We start from the raw sequence: 19,313 nt of genomic DNA, 5'->3' as shown, positions 1-19,313 counted from the left end.
ATCAACTGGCAACAGAAAGAATGACAATTACACTGATGTCACATGATCAATTTTAACATACTCCTCCTAGACGGTTTGTCAGATTCATGTGAAATTTGCCAAACATATTGCCAAGATGTCGCTGATGTTAAATTGAGAATGGATTTTTGATATGTTGTAATATATTAGGATTTTAATATCTCACCACATAAACAGGAAATATGTCATAAAGTCACAGTGCATTGAATGAATGGTCTGAAACTTCTCAGGTTAATAGATATTATGATTATGAAGACACCCAATGGGCCTGCCTGGCATAGCTCCACCACCTGGCCAAGCAGGAAATGTGCCAGAAATGGACAATGCCTTACGTGATTGATCTGAAACTTTATAAAATATTGAATATCATTATTGTGATGATATTCACATGTGGAATTCACATGCCTAGCATAGCACCACCATCTGGCCAATCAGGAAATGTGCCAAAAATGTTCAATGCTTTGACTGATTGATCTGAAATTTTAGACAAAATTAGATATCATGATGATGATATTCATATGTCTTATTAACATGCCTTGCATAGCGCCACCAATTGGCAAGAGAAGGAATATGTTTTTTCCACTTGGATGGATGGTTGGATATCACAATCAGATGCATCAGATTAATCAAATTATGTGTATATGACATCCAAACACCCAATATGCCTGTCTGGTATAGCGCCACCAGCTGGCCAAAGTCAGAAAAGTTTTTTTTTTTTTAGCCCGCAGGTGCTCGGGTCCGCCATTGCCGTATGCAGCTATATTTGTTTTTGTTTTTTTGTAAAGTTGAACGTACTGGGGCACGTGACCCAGTAAAAAGGGTCTCGTGACGCCCCTGTAGATTTCATCTGTTACAGGTGAACATTCATTTTCTGCTGAATGAAAGATCATACACCCCCCCCCCCCACACACACACACACACACTCTCTCTCTCTCTCTCTCTCACACACACACACACACACAGAAGCACACATATACACAAAAGCAAACATACATGCACACGATCATTCACATACGCAAAACTAGGAGATGGAGACAAATGACAAAACAAGCGTGATTTATTTTTGCAGAGAATGTGCAGTACTGAGCAGTGGTCATATTTTGAACTGCTATGCGGTATATCTAGTTTTAATCGATTAACATGATTTTTATTGATACGTTTGAAGTGTTTTTCTTGTTCCAATCTTGGAGCCAGTCTGAATAACATCTGGAATGGTCTAGTTTACTCATATGAAGTTTCTGTGCTACAAAGAAATTAAACAACATGCACTATTCCATTGCATAAAATTACTTCTAACTCAGTATAGCAGAAAACAAGAAGACAAGAAACAGCAAGGTCAATTTGAAATGCATTTTATTACCACTACAACAATACAACAAAGCAGAGTCGTCACAGCATAAAGGATAAGCCTCCTAATTATTAATGGGTTTGGGTTTTGGGTGTAACATCCATTAAACCAATGAAGATGACATCTGTCATCTCTAAGATAGGGCCCCTTTTCTTTTGACTTTGATAACAATTACTAGCTGATTTTGATAACCATAGCTATAATCATAACCATCTGTCATTATGTTCAGATTCTTCTGTGCTCAGTCCAAACTCCTCCCCCATGGGTGCAGTTCTGTGCTTCACCTTAAGAGATGAGGTGAGGTCCATTTTATTTATTGCACTGCAACACAGCACAGCTTAAAGAACAAATCATGGTGAGGCAAGCGTGCTTTTTGAAAGGCCCAAGTCAGAGCTTCACTCTTCATCATGACCTTTCTGCAATGGAAAAATGAAAAAAGAAAAGATAAGATGTGCATGTATAATCTGTTCTAATCTAGCTATTACATTTTAATCTTCAAAAGTAATTTCATAGTTCACATACAGTGGCTTACAAAAGTATTCATCCCTCTTGGATATTTCCCCTTTTATTGCTTTAAAGGAACCGTATGTAAGAAATGAATTTCAATTAATCATAAAATGGCCCTGATATGTCATAGACATTAACCCTTAGAACCCGATTGACACAAAGTGCATCAAAAAACACACCGTTTCTTTATTACATTTCTCCGGAACTGTTCATCGCAGCGAGACCTTTATTGCACGACAGAGCAGAAGTGGGGCTTTCCAAAGAGACTACACACTTGTCTGTACGATCAAGTATGAAAATTAAAAAAAATCATGAAATTAAATCAAATTGCATCATATTTACAGTCTATACTTCTCTGCGTTCACCTGCGCACCCATTACTCTCGTTTGAATTACTCGCGAACCCGTAATCGCATAGATATGGCAAGCATATCAGATGAAAGAGGAGACACCAGGCTATCCATTGGTACCATGTATATCGATCCTTCTGGCTTATAAAAACAGACGAAGTGACTGCAAAATAATAACGTCATGTATAAAAACCAACTGCACACCCATTACTCTCGTTTGAATTACTCGCGGACCTGTGATCGGATAGATATGCCACGCATGTCAGATGAAAGAGGAGACAGAGCTATCATTTGATACCAATTACATCCCCTTCTGGGTTATAAAACAGACGAAGTGACAACAAAATAATAACTTCATAAAACTAATACATGAAATGATGGCAGATCTGGATAGCCTAGACCCTGCTGAAAAAAAACAATATATAATATGTGTGTGTGGCACTTACAATGTCCAGAATAAATCCATATAAATAAAGGTAGTGAAAATGCCCTTAAAACAGCTTAGGGTTCTAAGGGTTAAGAAATCATGTTAATTTCAAATACTTATATCACTGACAACAGTAGTCCGGCCAAGATATTGTCATTTAAAAAGTGAAGTTGCAGCCCTCAACTGATGTTGATGTTGTGTTTTGTCATGTCATGTTGTGTTTTGGCCTGATGCGCCACCCTCTATCTATCTACTAATCACAAAGTCAGTAGTGTTTCGCCATCTAGGTTGGCAACCTCGAGTCAGGAGGGAGGGGGAGGGGATACACCGCTCTACAGTAATTTGAAAGTGATTGCAGTACCAGTTTTGGCCACAATCTTACATATGGTTCCTTTAATAAATGGACTCTTGTAGCCTGGGTTTTCCCATGCTGCCTTGCCGCAATTTTATTCACGCTGCTAGGCAGCATGGACTTTGTTTTCACCTCAATGAAGGAACCAATCACAGAACGGCAAGACGATGACGACACACCGATGCGGTTATGAGCTACGTACAGGTGAATTTGATAGACAATCGTAGCGCCCAATAAACGGCTCTGGGCATTCGTAAACCACATTTCAAATATGAGAAAACGAGATGAGGTCTGACGTTAGCCAGGCTAGGAATCTTATGGATAAAAATGGAATAATTTGGCCTTACAATGATTTACAAAAATCCCCTCTTTAATGTCAAAGTAAAAGCAAATTTCTACAAACTAATGTTAATTAATTAAAAAATATTTAATGCAAAATAAGCGATTGCATAAATCAACTGACGTTAAAAGGCATAATAACTGCACATAGAATAGGTTTAATAATGTTATGGATGTGAATTGGTTGAACAATTTAGTGTTAAACATAAGAAGACTAGTCTGGTCAGTATGCAGATACTTGCCATGCAATATTATGCCTTTAGGAAATAAAAAGTGAGGTGAGGTGAGGTGTTTGAACATACCTTGCCACCTACATCACGGCTCTTGGATCTCATCTTGTTGACCTGAGACTCAGCTATATCAGCTCTCTCCTCAGCCTCATCCAGCTCATGCTGCAGCTTGCGGAACTTGCCCAGGTTGCTATTGGCCTGCTCCTCCTGAAGAAAACATAATTAGTCACAAAATTAGGTTGTAGATCACTCTACAAGAAAGTATTAATGGAGTTAGCGGCGAATTATGGGCCACTTACAGCCTCCTCTGCTGCTCTCTTGTAGGATTTGACCTTCAGCTGCAGTTTGTCCACCAGATCCTGAAGACGATGCAGATTCTTCTTGTCCTCTTCCGTCTGTATATGAAGAGGTAAGTAGACAATGTTTGTACTTATCTGTGTGGTATGAGGGAGAGATTGTGAGGCACATCCAGGTTTTTTCCAGCCCCCATGTGAAATTAGATTTACCTGATAGGTGAGCTCCTTTATGCGGCGCTCATATTTACGGATTCCTTTGACAGAATCACCGGCCTTTCGTTGCTCCATTTCCACCTCATTCTCCAGTTCCCTTACCTATGTAGATACATTATGCAAATGTTAGCTATTCAATGGCTACAACATAATATATTACCGTATGCACTGATTATTAGAAGTAGCCTTTTGGCAAAAACACAGGACTTACCCTGGACTCCAACTTCTGGATCTGCTTCTTGCCACCCTTCATGGCGATTTGTTCAGCTTCATCCAGACGGTGCTGCAGGTCCTTGATGGTTTGTTCCATGTTCTTCTTCATGCGCTCCAGGTGAGCACTGGTGTCCTGCTCCTTCTTCAGCTCCTCTGCCATCATGGCAGCATCAGTAATGGCCTTCTTGGCCTTTTCCTCAGCATTCCTACACTCCTGCACAGCCTCCTCTACTTCATTCTGCAGCTGGGATGTATCACCCTCCAGCTTCTTCTTCTGGTTCAGCAGGCTTGTGTTCTATGTGGCAAGACAGAAATGTTTACGATGGTCTGTGTCACATTATGAAATTTGTGTAATATGAATAAATCTGAAAACCACCATGAATCTGGAATCTGAAAACCACCATGTTTAGGATTTTACCTGAGAGTGCAGCAGCTGCACCCTCTCACTGACGTCCAGCAGCTCCTGTTCAGCCAGTTTCCGGCCTCTCTCAGTCTGCTCCACCAGGGACCTGAGCTCATCCAGTTCAGCCTGCAGCAGATTGTTGCGTCTTTCCACAATGGCAGTGTTCTCTTTGAGATCATCATTAGCACGGAGAGATTCATCAAGCTGCAGTTGAGCATCCTGTTGTTGACATAATTATTGAAATTAATATTGGATTAACCTTGTGTTAGTGCACAGCAAGCAGCCTTGCAATTATATAGTAATTTATATTTTGTTGTTTAACCTTCAGATGTCCATGGAGACCCTTGAGCTGCTTCTGGGCCTCAGATGCCTGCCTGTTGGCCTGGCTGAGCTGAATCTCCATCTCATTGAGGTCTCCCTCCATCTTCTTCTTCAGCCTGAGAGCCTCATTCCTGCTGCGAGTCTCAGACTCCAGGGAGGTCTGCAGGGTATCCACCACTCTCTGCTGGTTCCTCTTGGCCTGCTCCATCTCCTCATCCTTCTCAGTAAGTTTACGCTCAATGTCAGCTTTGACCTGATTAAACTCCAGCTGAGCTCTGAGGATCTTGCCCTCTTCATGCTCTAGAGAACCCTATGGAAATTTAACAGCAATGACATATAGACAGTACAGCACATTATATACACAAAATATTAAGAATCCTTTCAATTGGGACTTTGGGATATGAGATATTTATCATATTAGCATACCTCAGCTTCCTCAAGAGCGGTCTGGATCTCTGCCTTCTCTTGCTCAAGTGTCTTTCTGACTTTCTCAAGCTCATGAATGTTCTTTCCAGTCTCACCAAGTTGCTCAGTGAGATCAGAAATTTCCTCTGGAGGGGGGAATGATAGTCTTAGTGTTATAATGGATGTCTCAATCATGTATGTTTTTTGATTAGGGAATGTGCAAACAGACCTTGAAGATTTTTATTCTCCCTCTTCATGGTCTCAAGGTGATCCAGAGATTCCTCATAAGAATTCTTAAGTTTGAAGAGCTCAGTGCCAAGAGATCTGGCCTCTTTCTGGGAACTCTCCAGCTCAGTCTGGGACTCCTCATACTTCTGCTTCCATTCAGCCAAGACCTGAGAGGGACCAGATAATTGGAATATGAATATAATGTAAAAAGAAATTACATTATGCCTAAGATGTTACATTTAATCATTGTGAATTCAATACCTTATCAAAGTTTCTTTGCCTCTTATCTAGAGCAGCAGCAGCAGCATTGGATCTCTCCACATCTACCATGAGATCTTCAATCTCATTCTGCAGTCTGTGCTTAGTTTTCTCCAGGGAGGAGCATTTGGCATTAACAGCTTCAACAGCTTCCTCTGCATCTTGCAGACGCTGAGCCAGTTTTTTTCTGGATAAAAAATGATCAAGGATGTGTTTCACAATTCTACAAGCCATACTTGGCCTCTTTATCTGACTTTACATGTTAATAGATTGTCAGTTCAGGTTGCCTTACTTGGCATCTTCCAGTTCCTCAGTCCTCTGGATGGCATCAGTCTCGTACTTGGTTCTCCACTGAGCCACCTCAGAGTTGGCCTTGGAGAGACTGCGCTGCAGCTCAGCCTTGGCCTCCTGCTCCTCCTCATACTGCTCCCTCAGGAGGTCAGAGTCGTGGCGAGCAGACTGCACTGCATGGGCTAGTGCATTCTTAGCCTGGGAAACAATGAGCACATCTCAGAGGGATGTTTTTGTTCCTCTTTAATTCTATTTTAGTACTTTTGGGCGTGGGTTCGGATCATTTGCATGTGTTAAGGTGTAGTAATCTCACTTCAATCTATACCAAAATAATTGGCTTGAGCCAATTTGACCTCCGAAAGAGAGGTCTCAATTCGTCTTATCTTGCATCTTTGCCTCATCAGTTTGGTCCTACTGGTGAGAAAGTAACAAAAACCAAAACTAATGAAATGAGATGAATCATGATTCTGAATAATTGTGGACAGGCATGGACACAAGGAGGTTCTTCACAGAGGTTTGGTTGGATGGCCAAAAGTGCACAGAATGTTCGTAGAAAAATAATACAAATTTTAGTTTGAGTTGAAAGGAAACCCAACTACAGTTCATGGTTATTAGTATGAGTCTCCTTCTAAATTCCACTGCTTAATTAAGCACATTATTTTCCCGCTGTGTCTTTTTTAACTGTGTCTGCCTAAAGTGACAAGTGCAGCAAGCAATGACTTAGGCAATAATCAACTATTGTCCCTCTATTGTGAAACTGGAATCTATTAATGTCTGGAACACAATCATCAAGCTTGCGAAGGATTATCAGTCTGCTCCTCTTTTACACATTTTGTCAGTTCGAAATGTCATGTCTTGTGAAACTGAACCTACATCATATTTAGGACAAAAAGTTTTCTGAATACCTTGACCTCTTCCTCCAGTTGTCTTTTGAGGTCTTCAATCTGCTGAGTATAAGATTGTTTGCCTCGAGTTAGCTGAGAGACAAGAGAATCCTTCTCTTCCAGTTGTCGTGCAAGCTCCCCTATTTGATAAAAACACCACAGTCATAACAAATAGTCATTATAGTACATGTAGACTATGTATGTTTAAATGTGTCGTGCTATAATTTTCATTTACCATTTTCAGTTTGTAGCTTAGCTTTCTGCATAGTGAAGTCATTTATGCTTCGCTGGCCTTCTTCAAATTTAGTCCTATATTCACTCATCTGGTCCTCCAAGGTCCTGCACATTTTCTCCAAATTTCCCTGAAAAGAGGAGGTAAAGCATGAAAAAGATGGATCAAAATGCATCCGTTATGAAATGTAAACATTTATACAGTTATATTTATAGAGCTATAGAGTTTTCAGTCTTTACCTTTGCTTTGGAAACCTGCTCCATGTTGGAGACAACATCATCCAGCTCCAGTCGGAGTTCGCTCTTCTCCTTCTCAAGCTTTTGTTTCACTCTCTGAAGGTTGTCAATCTGCTCCCCGAGGTCAGCTACACTGTCTGCATGCTTCTTCCTCAGTGTGGAGGCAGTGGCCTCATGTTGCAGAGTGGACTCTTCGAGGTCTCTGCGCAGCTTCTGGAACTCAGCCTCCCTCTTCTTGTTCATCTCAATCTGGGCAGCAGTGGCACCTCCAGCCTCCTCCAGCCTCTCACTGATCTCCTCCAGCTCTCTGGCCAGGTCTGCCCGCTGCTTCTCCACTTTGGCTCGGGCAGCTCTCTCAGCCTCCAGCTCTTCTTCCAGCTCCTCAATGCGGGCCTAGAAAATAATATTATCATGCAAAATTTCCAATTTAGTTGAGATTCTGTTAATGTAATGTTGGCGATAGTATGGTACATTTTGTCTTCACTTTTTAAAGCACCTGGAGCTCCTTCAGTTTCTTCTGAAGCTGGGCCGCCATAGCTTGTTCATCTTCAATCTTGCTATTAAGTTGGCTGATTTCAAAGTCTTTCCTGTGATATTAATTGGTATATTCAGTTGAGGTATTGCATGGTACAGCATTTTTATTCTTTTGACGTTCTACCTACAAACTTACTTTTTCAGCCTTTCTTCAAGCTGCTGTTTATCATTTTCTAGATCCATAACATTCTCCTGAGTCAACTTTAAGTCACCCTCAAGCTTTCTCTTGGCTCTCTCCAGATCCATCCTTAGCTTCTTTTCCTGTTCCAGGGAGCCTTCAAGCTATTTAAGGAAACATAAGAATTTACTTAATGTCCTCATTGGCTTAAGTGCCCTTTAGTTGATACAGTGAGGTAAACACATTTGTTTTTTATTGCCTACATCATCAACTTGCTGCTCCAACTTGGTTTTGGCCTTAGTCAGAGTGTTGACTTTGTCCTCCTCACTCTGAAGGTCATCCAAGGTTTGCTGGTGAGCCTCCTGCAGTGCTTTCTTCTCTTTGGTCAGCTTGGCAATGATTTCATCAAGAGCTGCCATCTCCTCAGTCAGGTTTTTAACCTGAAAAGAAAACCCCATTGGAAGAACACTATATAACAGAAAAGTGTATTCTTTATGACAGTATCAGGTCCAAATGGACTGACCTTATTCTCAGTGGCATGCTTTTCTTTCTCCACTTTAGCCAGTGTGAGCTCCAGATCATCTATGTCCTTCTTGAGCTCAGAACACTCATCCTCCAACTTCCTCTTCTTTGAAGTCAGCTCTGAATTCATCTCCTCTTCATCTTCCAGTCTCTCTGTCAGCTCCTTGACTTTGGCCTCAAGCTGAATCTTGTTCTTGATCAGACCTTCACAACGTTCCTCAGCATCACAAAGGCTATCTTGTTCCTGTGAACAGTAATCAACGTATTGAGATTTATATAAATTATACATTTTATATTATCCTTCACAAGTATGTAGCTCTTCTTTTCGTTATCAGCAATTATTTTCTCATAAAAATAAGGATAATCCAATTTATCCTCATGTTGTGTTTAAACAGGACATTGTGTGTCATACTCACAGTCTGCACTTGTAGTTGCAGGTCATTCTTCTCTTGGAGAATAGAAACCATTTTCTCCTCCAGCTCTTTTCTACGAGCCTCAGATTTAGCATAGGCCTCCTTCAGCTTCAGGAATTCTTCCTTCATGTTGGCCATCTCCTTCTCTGCCTCAGCTGATCTCAAGAGGGGCTTAATCTTGAAGTACATCTTCATCCAGGGCCAATTCTTGACACCCATGAATGCACGGACATTCCACTGGATCACTAGTAGGGCATCCCTGAAAATTAGGAAGGTAAAATAATAAGTATTTTCATTTTATAATATATCTGATCTATGTTTGATGACACCAAAACAGTATTTTCTCCTGATTGCAGAAATGTTTGTTTTCTTTTTCTGTCTGTCCGTGGTTCCTTGATCAATTGAGCAGCAAATTATCAGACGAAGCACCAGGCATAATTTCACTCCGCGGTTCCGCGGCCCATAGTTCGAGAAATGCTGCACTAGAGTTTTTACAAAGTTTAAAAGACATTATGGTTACAGCTACAGTTTACAGTATGTCTTTGTCAGGATGGTAACTTTTTACCCTATTTGATCCATTAGTCAGTATTTGTTTTTAATTCACTTTAAGAGGCTTTTTTCCCCATGGTCATATCATAGGCGGATGGAGGCACATTCTGAAAAATAATAATGTACAAAATGGTCACTGTGGTTGCTATTACTGTTGAATCACTAGCAGGGGATGTGCAAGGCATGTGCAGGGCAGGGCATGTGCAACATGTATGGAAGTGATCAATCAGTGTTTGGTCAAAGGGAGTAGAACATGGAAAGTGTTATCAAAAGAGGAATGCATGAAGTAAATATGCATTACCGGTATTTGTGGACACACAAATGGACATGCAATGTCTGTGGTTATCTGTTTGTTAAGTCGTGATGCAATAATGTTCCGATAATTCTTTCTCCGGATCCAATTGGTCCCAGAGCCACTCAATTTTTCCCTTCAGGCCTGAAGAAGACCCAGACGGATCGAAAATCATTGGTTTTAATTTTAAAAAAACATTACATGAACACAAATACATGTGATGATATTTTTCAATGAGAACATTTTAGTAGAATTACCCCCTTAATTTCATTAGTAAACTAATTTACCTGCGTTCAACAATCTTCTGGAATTCAATTCTTGCCAGAAGACCTCTTGCTCTTGATTGGATACCAGTGATGATGAGAGCGAGACGGTCGTCTCTCATCTCCTCAAGGGTTCCCAGGAGACCAGCTTTGAAGAACACCTGTAATTCAGCATTTTATGTGTTCAGATTTATGTTACTAGGCTTAGGAAAACATGAACTTGTAGGAAATTGTTGGTTGGTTCTTCTCTAATATTGTGTTTAATGTTCCAAATGTAAAGTGCTTTGAGCTGCATTCTGTGTATGAAAGGTGCTATACAAATAAAGCTTATTATAATATTATTATTATTATTATATCTCTGCCAACCACCCAGTTGGCTATGATAAGAGCTTGATAAAATGTTGCCTTTGTTTCTGACTCAAATTTGTGCAAGAGGCACGCACATCACAGAGGTTAAAGTAGGTGCTGAACTCAAAGACACTTAGATGAACTAGAGTAATGTCCACCCACTAGAGCTCCAATTGATGAGATGTCTGAGGAAGGGCAATGTGGCCTGAAAAGTTACACTTGTGGTGATTAAACAATCTCATCAATTGGAGCTCTAGTGTGCGGACTTTTACTCTAGCTCATCTTTGTTTCTCACTCAAACTACTTTGTGTTTAACCTGCATTGCTTATGAAAGTGATAGATGTGTTTATCTGTCCTGCACTTGACAATAAACCATCAATATAAAATGGAATTCATTAAACCAATCGTTACCTAGTAAAAAGATTCCTCAGAAAGTGTCAGATTGTCACATAGTGTTGCTTCAACATGGAAGATGTGTATGGTATTATTACACTTTAAAGCACCTTAGTGTGTCCAAATCTGTACTGCTGATGGTCAATATCCAGAGAACCCAGCAGTTTTTCAGCTCCTTTCTTGTTGTCAATGAACTGTCCCTCAGGGATAGCAGCAGGATTCAGGATACGATATCTGACGAAGTTAAAGTAGTCCTTGATATTGGCATATTGTCTCATTACTATTGTAAGAAAAGTGTAATAAGTAGGACAGAAAAATAACAGATTGTACCTCTGTTTGAAATCTCCGTACAGGATCCGGTTGGGGAAGCCCTTTCTGCAGATCCTGATGCCTTCCAGCACACCGTTACAGCGCAGCTGGTGCATGACCAGAGGATTCTCCATGGCCCCAGGAGTCTTGGTCTCGTTCGGGATGATGCAGCGCACAAAGTGGGGGTGAGTTGACCTCAAGTTGGTCATCAGCTTGTTCAGGTTCTCCTGTTGTAAGACATTTTGTATTTGAATGATTAGCCATTCAAATAGCATGAGTATCACTTTCACAACTTAAATTGAATTAGGAAGTACAGGTAATCACTAACCCTGTGCAGTGCAGACACTGTCTGGAAAGAAGATCCTTTCTTCTTCTTCTCCTTGCCCTTTCCACCACCACCACCTTCCTGTGCTGTGAGAGTATATGTTGATAAGTTAATACAAACTCAAGCTTGGGTTAGATTAGATTCCTGTCGACCTTAATTTGGCAGCTGTGTGTAGTGGTAATTTACCAGAATCAGCCCCAGCGTATCCTGCAAAGAGGGTTGCAAGCATCTTCATTGTAGACTTCTGGTATAAACCGACCACAGTCTCATTGAGAGGGTCCTTGTTCTTCACAAGCCAGTTGCAAATGTTGTAGTCGACAGTGCCAGCATAGTGAACCAGGGAGAAATGGGCCTCTGGTTTCCCCTTGACAATCCTGGGCTTCTGGAAGTTATTGGATTTCCCCAAGTGGTTGTCGTAAAGCTTGGATTTAAATGTAGTATCACTGGCCTTGGGGAACATGCACTCCTCTTCAAGGATGGACATGATACCCATGGGCTGTAATATAGTCGTGAAAATATTGTATCGTTCTTAGTGTGTTTTTCCTTCTGTAAATATAGTTCTGAAATGATATGTTGTGAGATCAGGGAAAACCCATCACATGATGAAATTTCACCAACTTAATATTCGGATATCCAGGATGTCGCTAAGAGACGGTATTCAGAAAGTTGCCAGGATGTTATCCAGGATATTGCTAGGGGATGGTAATCAGGATGTTGCTAGGATGGTATCAGAATCTTAAGTTGGTGAAGTTTCACCATGTGATGGTTTTTCCCAGATCCCATTACATGCATGCTCCATAGTAGTGTATTGTATATCACTTTTGAAAGCAAAATTGCACAGGGGAACAAACTGGTACCAGATATTAAAATGTTTTGAGTCTGACGTTTTCACAATAATAGTTATACCTCTCAAACACACTACACATTTTCACACACCTTTTCAATGAGATCAATACAGGCCTGCAAGTCCATGCCAAAGTCAATGAACTCCCATTCAATGCCCTCCTTCTTGTACTCCTCTTGCTCCAGCACAAACATGTGATGGTTGAAGAACTGCTGCAGCTTCTCATTAGTGAAGTTGATGCACAGTTGCTCAAAGGTGTTGAACTAAAACAAAGAGATAGCTATGTTGTGGTTTTTCCAGCATCCTTTTTCTTTTAAAGTTGTGTGTTTTGACTTAAAAACTCACATCAAAGATCTCAAAACCAGCGATGTCGAGCACACCAATGAAGTACTGGCGAGGTTGTTTGGTGTCCAAGGTCTGGTTGATTCTCACTACCATCCAGAGGAACATCTTCTCATACACTGACTTGGACAGGGCTCCAATAGAGTAGTACACCTTAGAAATAAGGTTTGTGATGAAAATCTAAACAATACTGTATATTGTTAATTAGTAAGAGGAGGACAAGTTGAGACAAAATATTATTCGCACCTGCTGGACATTCTGTCCCTTGGTGACCCACTCGTTTCCTACTTTAACCCTTGGGTGACACAAGGCCTTGATGAGGTCAGCAGAGTTCAGCCCCATTAGATAAGCAGATTTGTCAGCATCTGTTGAAAAAGCACATTGTATGTACAATAATTTTTGATTTATATATATATATATATATATATATATATATATATATATATATATTCATGGATATTGTTTAAAAAATTGTGGTACCAAGTTGTCAGGATATGATACCTTTAAAAATGTAATAGTATTAGTTGCACCATGATTTAACTGAAAACTATAGCCTATTTGTAAAAAATCCTTTGTAATTATTTATAGTACATTCAGGCATAACTGACGATACCGTACAAAAGCTGTGGTGATTTACATTATAATGAAGCTGTGTTTGGAGTACACACCTTCAGTGCCATCAGCTTCTGCCTGCTCCTCTCTCTGCTTCTGCTTGAACTTCATGTTGCCGTAGTGCATGATGGCACCAGTCAGTTTGTAGATGCTGTTCTTTTCCTCTTGAGTAAAGCCCAATACATCAAAGGCGTCCTATGCAGATTTCAGATGTTCAAATTACTGTTTCTCACACACTGGTACTTTACGAGAACAGGAAAATGTCACTACCGCTACAGATGAAAGCTTATTAAAATAGTATAGAAACTCGTTTGAAATTCTCGTTTGTTTTTCCTCAGCTGACTTTTAAGGCCAGCTTTACTCACATCAGTGGCCTGAAGCTCATCACCATCATCAATAGAGGCTACTTGGGTCTCTCCTTGGGAGATGAAAGCGTAGTCATAGGGGTTGTTTGTGATAAGCAGCATCTCTGAAATAGAAGAAAATGATTGTCAGAGGTTTCCTCCTCAGTAAGTGACATTCAATGTCTTAATATTTTGTCTTGTTAAGTAAATAGGTTTTGGAAGTCTAACCCAGTAGTTCTGGTTTTCTCTGAGAGAGAATCTGGTAGAAGATGTGATAATCTCTCTCAGCCTTGAGCTGGAAAGTCACCCGAGACTTCTCTAGTAGATCTGTCAAATAATGGCAACAATTTATTTTTTGTGCAAACAATATTTCATGAATAATAGGATTTTATTGTTTGATATAGTATATCTGACTCACATGTCTCAATATCAGCAGAGGCCAGCTTGCCAGTTGCATGAAAGTGGATTCTGATAAATTTACCCTGAAAAAATGTTTTATACTCTTGATGATTGTTGCATATCATTGTTTGGATTTAATTTACATTCTTTAAGTGATATTTGTCAATTCAAAATTATACTTACAAATCTAGAGGAGTTGTCATTTCTGATGGTCTTTGCATTACCAAAGGCCTCCAGAGCAGGGTTACACTGGATGATTTGATCCTCCAGGGTTCCCTAAAGACAAACACCAGAATGTTTCATGCCCATCATATGTGGAATGTTTATCACACACAGCATAACAATGTTTCAGTATAACAACCTTTTTGTCATTTGGATCCTTCTTGCCAGTTCCACCAGCAGCAATGCTGGCGAAGTACTGAATAACTCTCTTGGTGTTCACAGTCTTCCCAGCACCAGATTCTCCACTTAGAAAGAGAGAGGAATTTATTTTCATATTGTTATTCTCTATCAGCACTTTTCTCAGACATAGAACATAAAACGAGCATCACTATAGTAGACTCACGTGATCAGGAGGGACTGATTCTCCCTGTCTAAAAGGGAAAAAAAGAAAAGACAATCCCTTTTATTGAATATATATTTACCGGTATATGTACTGTATATACACTAAACTTAGATTAAAATGCAGCTTTATACAAATACTTTTTTACCTGCCAGCATGTACTGGTAGGCATTGTCAGAGATGGAGAAGATGTGAGGAGGAGCTTCACTCCTCTTCTTGCCTCTGTATGCAACGACAACTTCCTGATTGTACACTGGCAACCACTTGTAGGGATTGACAGTGACACAGAACAACCCAGAGTAGGTCTGTGCAAAGAGACAAAATCACTGTAGTTTGAACATATCTCCTGAGAATTAAGGACCCATTTAGAACTATACTCACATAGATCATCCAGGCTGCATAACGCTCTTTGAGGTTAAACAGCACAGCAGGCTCATGCAGGAAGGTGAACATCGCCATGTCCTCAATTTTATCAAACTTTGGCGGGTTCTGAGGGTGGACGTCTGCATCTTTTACAGTAACAGTCTTTGAGAAGGAGAGAACATGTCAGTCTTTTTTTGGTTATTTTTTTTTTTTTTCCCCTTTTTTTTGCAAGAATATTATAGCCCTGCCACGCCTACCTAGATCTCAGAATCCATGATCAATGTAATTGGTTGGACCAATGATTTCAAAGTTAACGTTATGTCTACGCTCATCACCATGCTAGCTTGTAAACGATTCCCAATTGCTAGTGACCATACTCTATTCACTTTGTGAATGAGTTTGGCTTGCCAGGCTTAGAAGGCTATGCATTGGTTGTCAAAAGTCTTTTTAACAGTTCTGTAAACATGTAAAGCTACAGTACATGCAAGGATAAATATAGAACTAATTTGCTGTCAAATTACAGTCTATGTACCTAAACAAATCTCATTTCCCATTAGCATAAGCCATCCCTGTACAGTGTATGACAAGTCTACTATGAAGTAGACTCATGAAAGAATACAGTAAAACAAATATATTTACCTTCCCAAACTCAGTTTCAACTGTGACTTTGTCACCGTCTCTGCTTTGGATCATTCCCTTCACATATTCAACCTCAGGGTCCACCACAAAGCAGGCCCTCTTAATGTCAAAGGGGCGAGTCTGGGCCTCCAGACGCTCCATGTCCGACTTCCTCAGATAGGGAGCCGCCTGTCCAAACTCCTCCATTAGAGCATCTCCCATGATTTAGCCTTTGAAAATAAAGTCAGTGTTAAATAGTATTAGACAGATTTGAAAATACACATTCAGTATAGAAACTGAACTTTGATTTTGTGCTGAGTTGAATGTACTGCCTCACTTCAATTTCTAATTTCTAGTGAAACGTCTAACATGAAATATTATTTTATATATCCTGTGCTCAGAGTTTAATTACAGTGCATGCAAAGCAATGCTTTTTCTCCCTACCCTCTTCTTTTCTCCTGACACTCAGTGTACTTCTCATCTCACCTCTTCCAGAGTTTTTTTTTTTTTTTTTGCAATTACTAAAGAACTGTTTAACTTCAGTCAAACTTGCATGTCTCATAAAGGACACTTCCACTACATCTTTTCACTTTTTAAACATTTGCTTTGCATACATTGGTATTTCTAATGCAATGCAAATCTAGTTAATGTAGTTTACTGCTACTTCATTTGTATGTTTAGTTAGATTTCAGTGCGTTTTTCAGCCTCTAATGAAGAGTCTAACATGAAATATGTGTGTTATCTAGACATACTGTAATAGTAAAGCCAAACATAATACCTCTGATGTTCACCTTCCTTCTAGATGATTGTTATTGGCCTGAAATGAAAAAGAAAATAAATGTTTTACCTAGCAAAATCTAAGATTAAATGATTAAGTCTGAGCACTAAAATGATCAATGAATCACAATGAATTGTTACATCAGATTTTTGCATCAGAGTTTTAGGGTAAATGATCATTTCATTATTCTTGTTTCCTCCATTGGCTTACCTGTAGATGATGGAATTGCAACCTTGATTGTGAGCTGCCAAAACTCCCTGTCTTTTATACATCAAGCAGCTCTCTTATAAGGGTAGTGGCAGAAATAGCCATTGCACCTCACTGAATGGAAAGGTGGGGGCAACTGGTTTATTCAGTAGCATTAAAGCTGCAGCATACAAATTTTATTGGCAAGAAAGAAACTGGTTTTGGACCTATGCAATAAAAATGACTTGGAAGCAACAGTGAAAGGGTCACTTTATTTCTTGGTATTTTCTACCTTTTTACCTTTGATGTGTTTCCATGATTTTTTTTTTAGGTTTCCGGGGGCCTGTGGGATGAGGGTGATGGGGTGAAACTTCACTGGGGGAGGAAGTCCATAATTATTGTGTCACCTCTCCACTCCATGAAAGGAAATCTGTACACTGAGCTGTTGCAGATTGGTTAAATATAGTAGGATGTCATACTTTTAGTAAATAGGCTACTTTCAGAGTTCAGTACATATCTGGCAAGTGGATAGCAAAAAAAATAACTGCCTATATTAGTATGTTGGATTGAGATTAGGTTGAGATTGTCTTGTTTAAGAAAATTGTTTGTGTATACTTAGCTATCTGATTTTGATCATGTTATTAAGGTCAGCAGTGTCAGAATAAATGCATGACAAAGTAATAGGATACACGTCTGTTTAAAGCATGCCTTCCTTAAAAGATGAACACAATAAATCTACTCTAACCACATTTAGGTTAACCATGTCACTGATTTACAGAGATCATAAGATCTTACGGAAGAAAGCATCCACAGACTATTAATGGATAAAGCTATATCTTTGAAAGAAGAGTATTTGATGAGCAAACAGGGATGCTCAGTCTGTAGATGACATGCACAATATAAGTAGGCATATTTCTCCTTGCTATCAAATATGTGCAGACTTTCTATAGATCTCCATACTTTGCTGTTGTGATTGGGATGCATTTTTGCCTAGAAATCTAGACGCGCCCCTCGCGGCAGCGGCTAGTCTAGCAACTCTCCGTTGGCTTGTGAGCTCCAGAAATCGAAACTTAATCAGGCCAATGAAATCGTGTAGGCCTATAGAGTCGTTAGGTGGGCTTAACATAATGATTGATGGCAGAGTTGCAACAGTTTGGCTTGAATTCCCTGCTACTTGAAAACAAATAAGATGGATGTTGCTGCTGGCGAACAGTGTGACACGAGTTAAGCTTTTATTAGGTTGGCAAACGTTTGAACTAGCCAACTAGCTCCGCTGGTGGGAAACGCATAGGATAGCGCTACCACTGTCCTATTGCATGCAGAGCGAATTTGAAAGACAACTGATTATCCCGCCCCTCGGACTGAGCACTACAAACGGTGAGTGCCCAGACCCTACATTTTAATGTGGGTCTGGCTTGTCAGGCTACATTTTTGCACCTCTGGACAGTGAACCCTGGGTGCCTATGATGTGTATGCTTTTCTGTCTCAAAATTATAAAAAAAATGTAGATTTTTTAAAATATATAAAAATAGAATTTTGACACTAATTTATGATAAGTTATTGAGCAAGCCAGTGCTTATATGTGTGTGCGTGTGTGTGCATGTATATGAATATGTAAGGGATAATGGACGACACGGTGGTCTGTTCACAGAAGTTAATGTTACCACCGTGGAGTCCATTATCCCGCTTATTCCACTGTTGCCACTTGGGTTGCGTTCATTTCCTGTTACAATGTAAACGTTTTAATCGGTAAAACTTGTCTTGTTTGTAGAACTACTTTCTTTCAACACATATCAACTAATTTCTTAACCTGCAGGACAAACTGCCGTTACTAGTTCTAAATGGATGGTTGCTACGGCCAAAGGCCAGTCGTTAGTTCTATCTCTCCCGTTGTCAAGCGGGCGTATCCCAAGATTCTGATGAACTTTAGCTTGGAAACATCGCTATTTTACTTAGCCTGCTGTCATCCATCTAGCCAAAAGCCAACTCCGTCATATGCTACATTGTTGCCATGTTCTGAACGTCTGCATTTTACAGCTCAGATGCAAGGTGACAGTTCATTTAAACTTCACAACGAGTTCGGCGAATTAATATACAAGTGTGATAGGCCTACGGCCCACAAAATGGATCTTCTTCATAGGTGTGCAAATAACATACGGTTAATGGTCGTTAAATTACGTAGGACAATGGGAAATTCAACCAAGCAGTGGAATAATATCATATAATTTTAAAGTATACTAAGATTATATAACAATTTATTCAGAGACATTTGTCACAGCAAGTGCTAATACAGTGCCAAGACTTACACATTGACCTTGCCTACAGCTGTCTATTAGAAGTGTATCAAGTAATAGCCAAGGTCAGTCAGCTGCCAGCTGGTAGTCACCCATCACACTGTCCCATTCTGTCAGTGTTGTATTGTTACCTTGTCTTCACACTTAATGATAAAGATAGCCTTGTGAAATTCTTCCTGGATGCCTTCCCCTGACTGAGAAGGACAGATTGTATAGTTCACTGAACTTATTCCATCTGTCTAGACTCATCAGCGATTGTTGGTCCAAGGTCACCATTTACAGGTACCAGTTGCTGTAGGCCTTGACATAAAGTAGATTAGCACAATGGCGGAATGAATGTGACCAGGCTTAGCGT

General features: G+C 40.0%; 2 protein-coding genes across 5 annotated transcripts in view; one reads left to right on the top strand and one right to left on the bottom strand.

Moving 5' to 3' along the window:
• LOC121688279 overlaps positions 1-19,313 on the top strand; it is a 522,978-nt gene that overhangs the window by 266,776 nt on the left and 236,889 nt on the right. The window lies entirely within an intron of this gene.
• On the bottom strand, positions 1,387-17,686 carry LOC121688263 (myosin-6-like). Of its 3 annotated transcripts, XM_042067740.1 has the most exons (40): positions 16,965-17,686; positions 16,689-16,799; positions 16,479-16,517; positions 15,722-15,930; positions 15,101-15,244; positions 14,868-15,024; positions 14,723-14,750; positions 14,519-14,624; positions 14,341-14,433; positions 14,177-14,240; positions 13,987-14,085; positions 13,780-13,883; positions 13,471-13,609; positions 13,049-13,167; positions 12,806-12,955; positions 12,553-12,723; positions 11,803-12,112; positions 11,620-11,702; positions 11,313-11,518; positions 11,093-11,216; positions 10,266-10,402; positions 9,141-9,396; positions 8,726-8,968; positions 8,466-8,642; positions 8,221-8,366; positions 8,047-8,137; positions 7,554-7,943; positions 7,318-7,444; positions 7,104-7,222; positions 6,200-6,396; positions 5,911-6,094; positions 5,651-5,816; positions 5,443-5,567; positions 5,018-5,326; positions 4,711-4,914; positions 4,291-4,587; positions 4,077-4,181; positions 3,870-3,965; positions 3,643-3,777; positions 1,387-1,782 (listed from the first exon to the last, which is right to left on the bottom strand). In XM_042067740.1, the coding sequence occupies exons 4-40, from the start codon at positions 15,920-15,922 to the stop codon at positions 1,762-1,764; spliced, it is 5,823 nt and encodes a 1,940-aa protein (XP_041923674.1). In that variant the 5' UTR covers positions 15,923-15,930; positions 16,479-16,517; positions 16,689-16,799; positions 16,965-17,686; the 3' UTR covers positions 1,387-1,761. The 3 variants fall into 3 exon arrangements, with proteins under 3 accessions (XP_041923674.1, XP_041923672.1, XP_041923673.1); XM_042067738.1 differs by having other exon boundaries at positions 3,870-4,181; XM_042067739.1 differs by having other exon boundaries at positions 3,870-4,181; positions 16,492-16,517.

Source organism: Alosa sapidissima, chromosome 17 (assembly GCF_018492685.1).
Source record: "Alosa sapidissima isolate fAloSap1 chromosome 17, fAloSap1.pri, whole genome shotgun sequence".
NCBI lineage: Eukaryota > Metazoa > Chordata > Actinopteri > Clupeiformes > Clupeidae > Alosa > Alosa sapidissima.
Note: the sequence above shows the minus strand (reverse complement) of the source record. Positions and strands in the feature narration are given on the sequence as shown.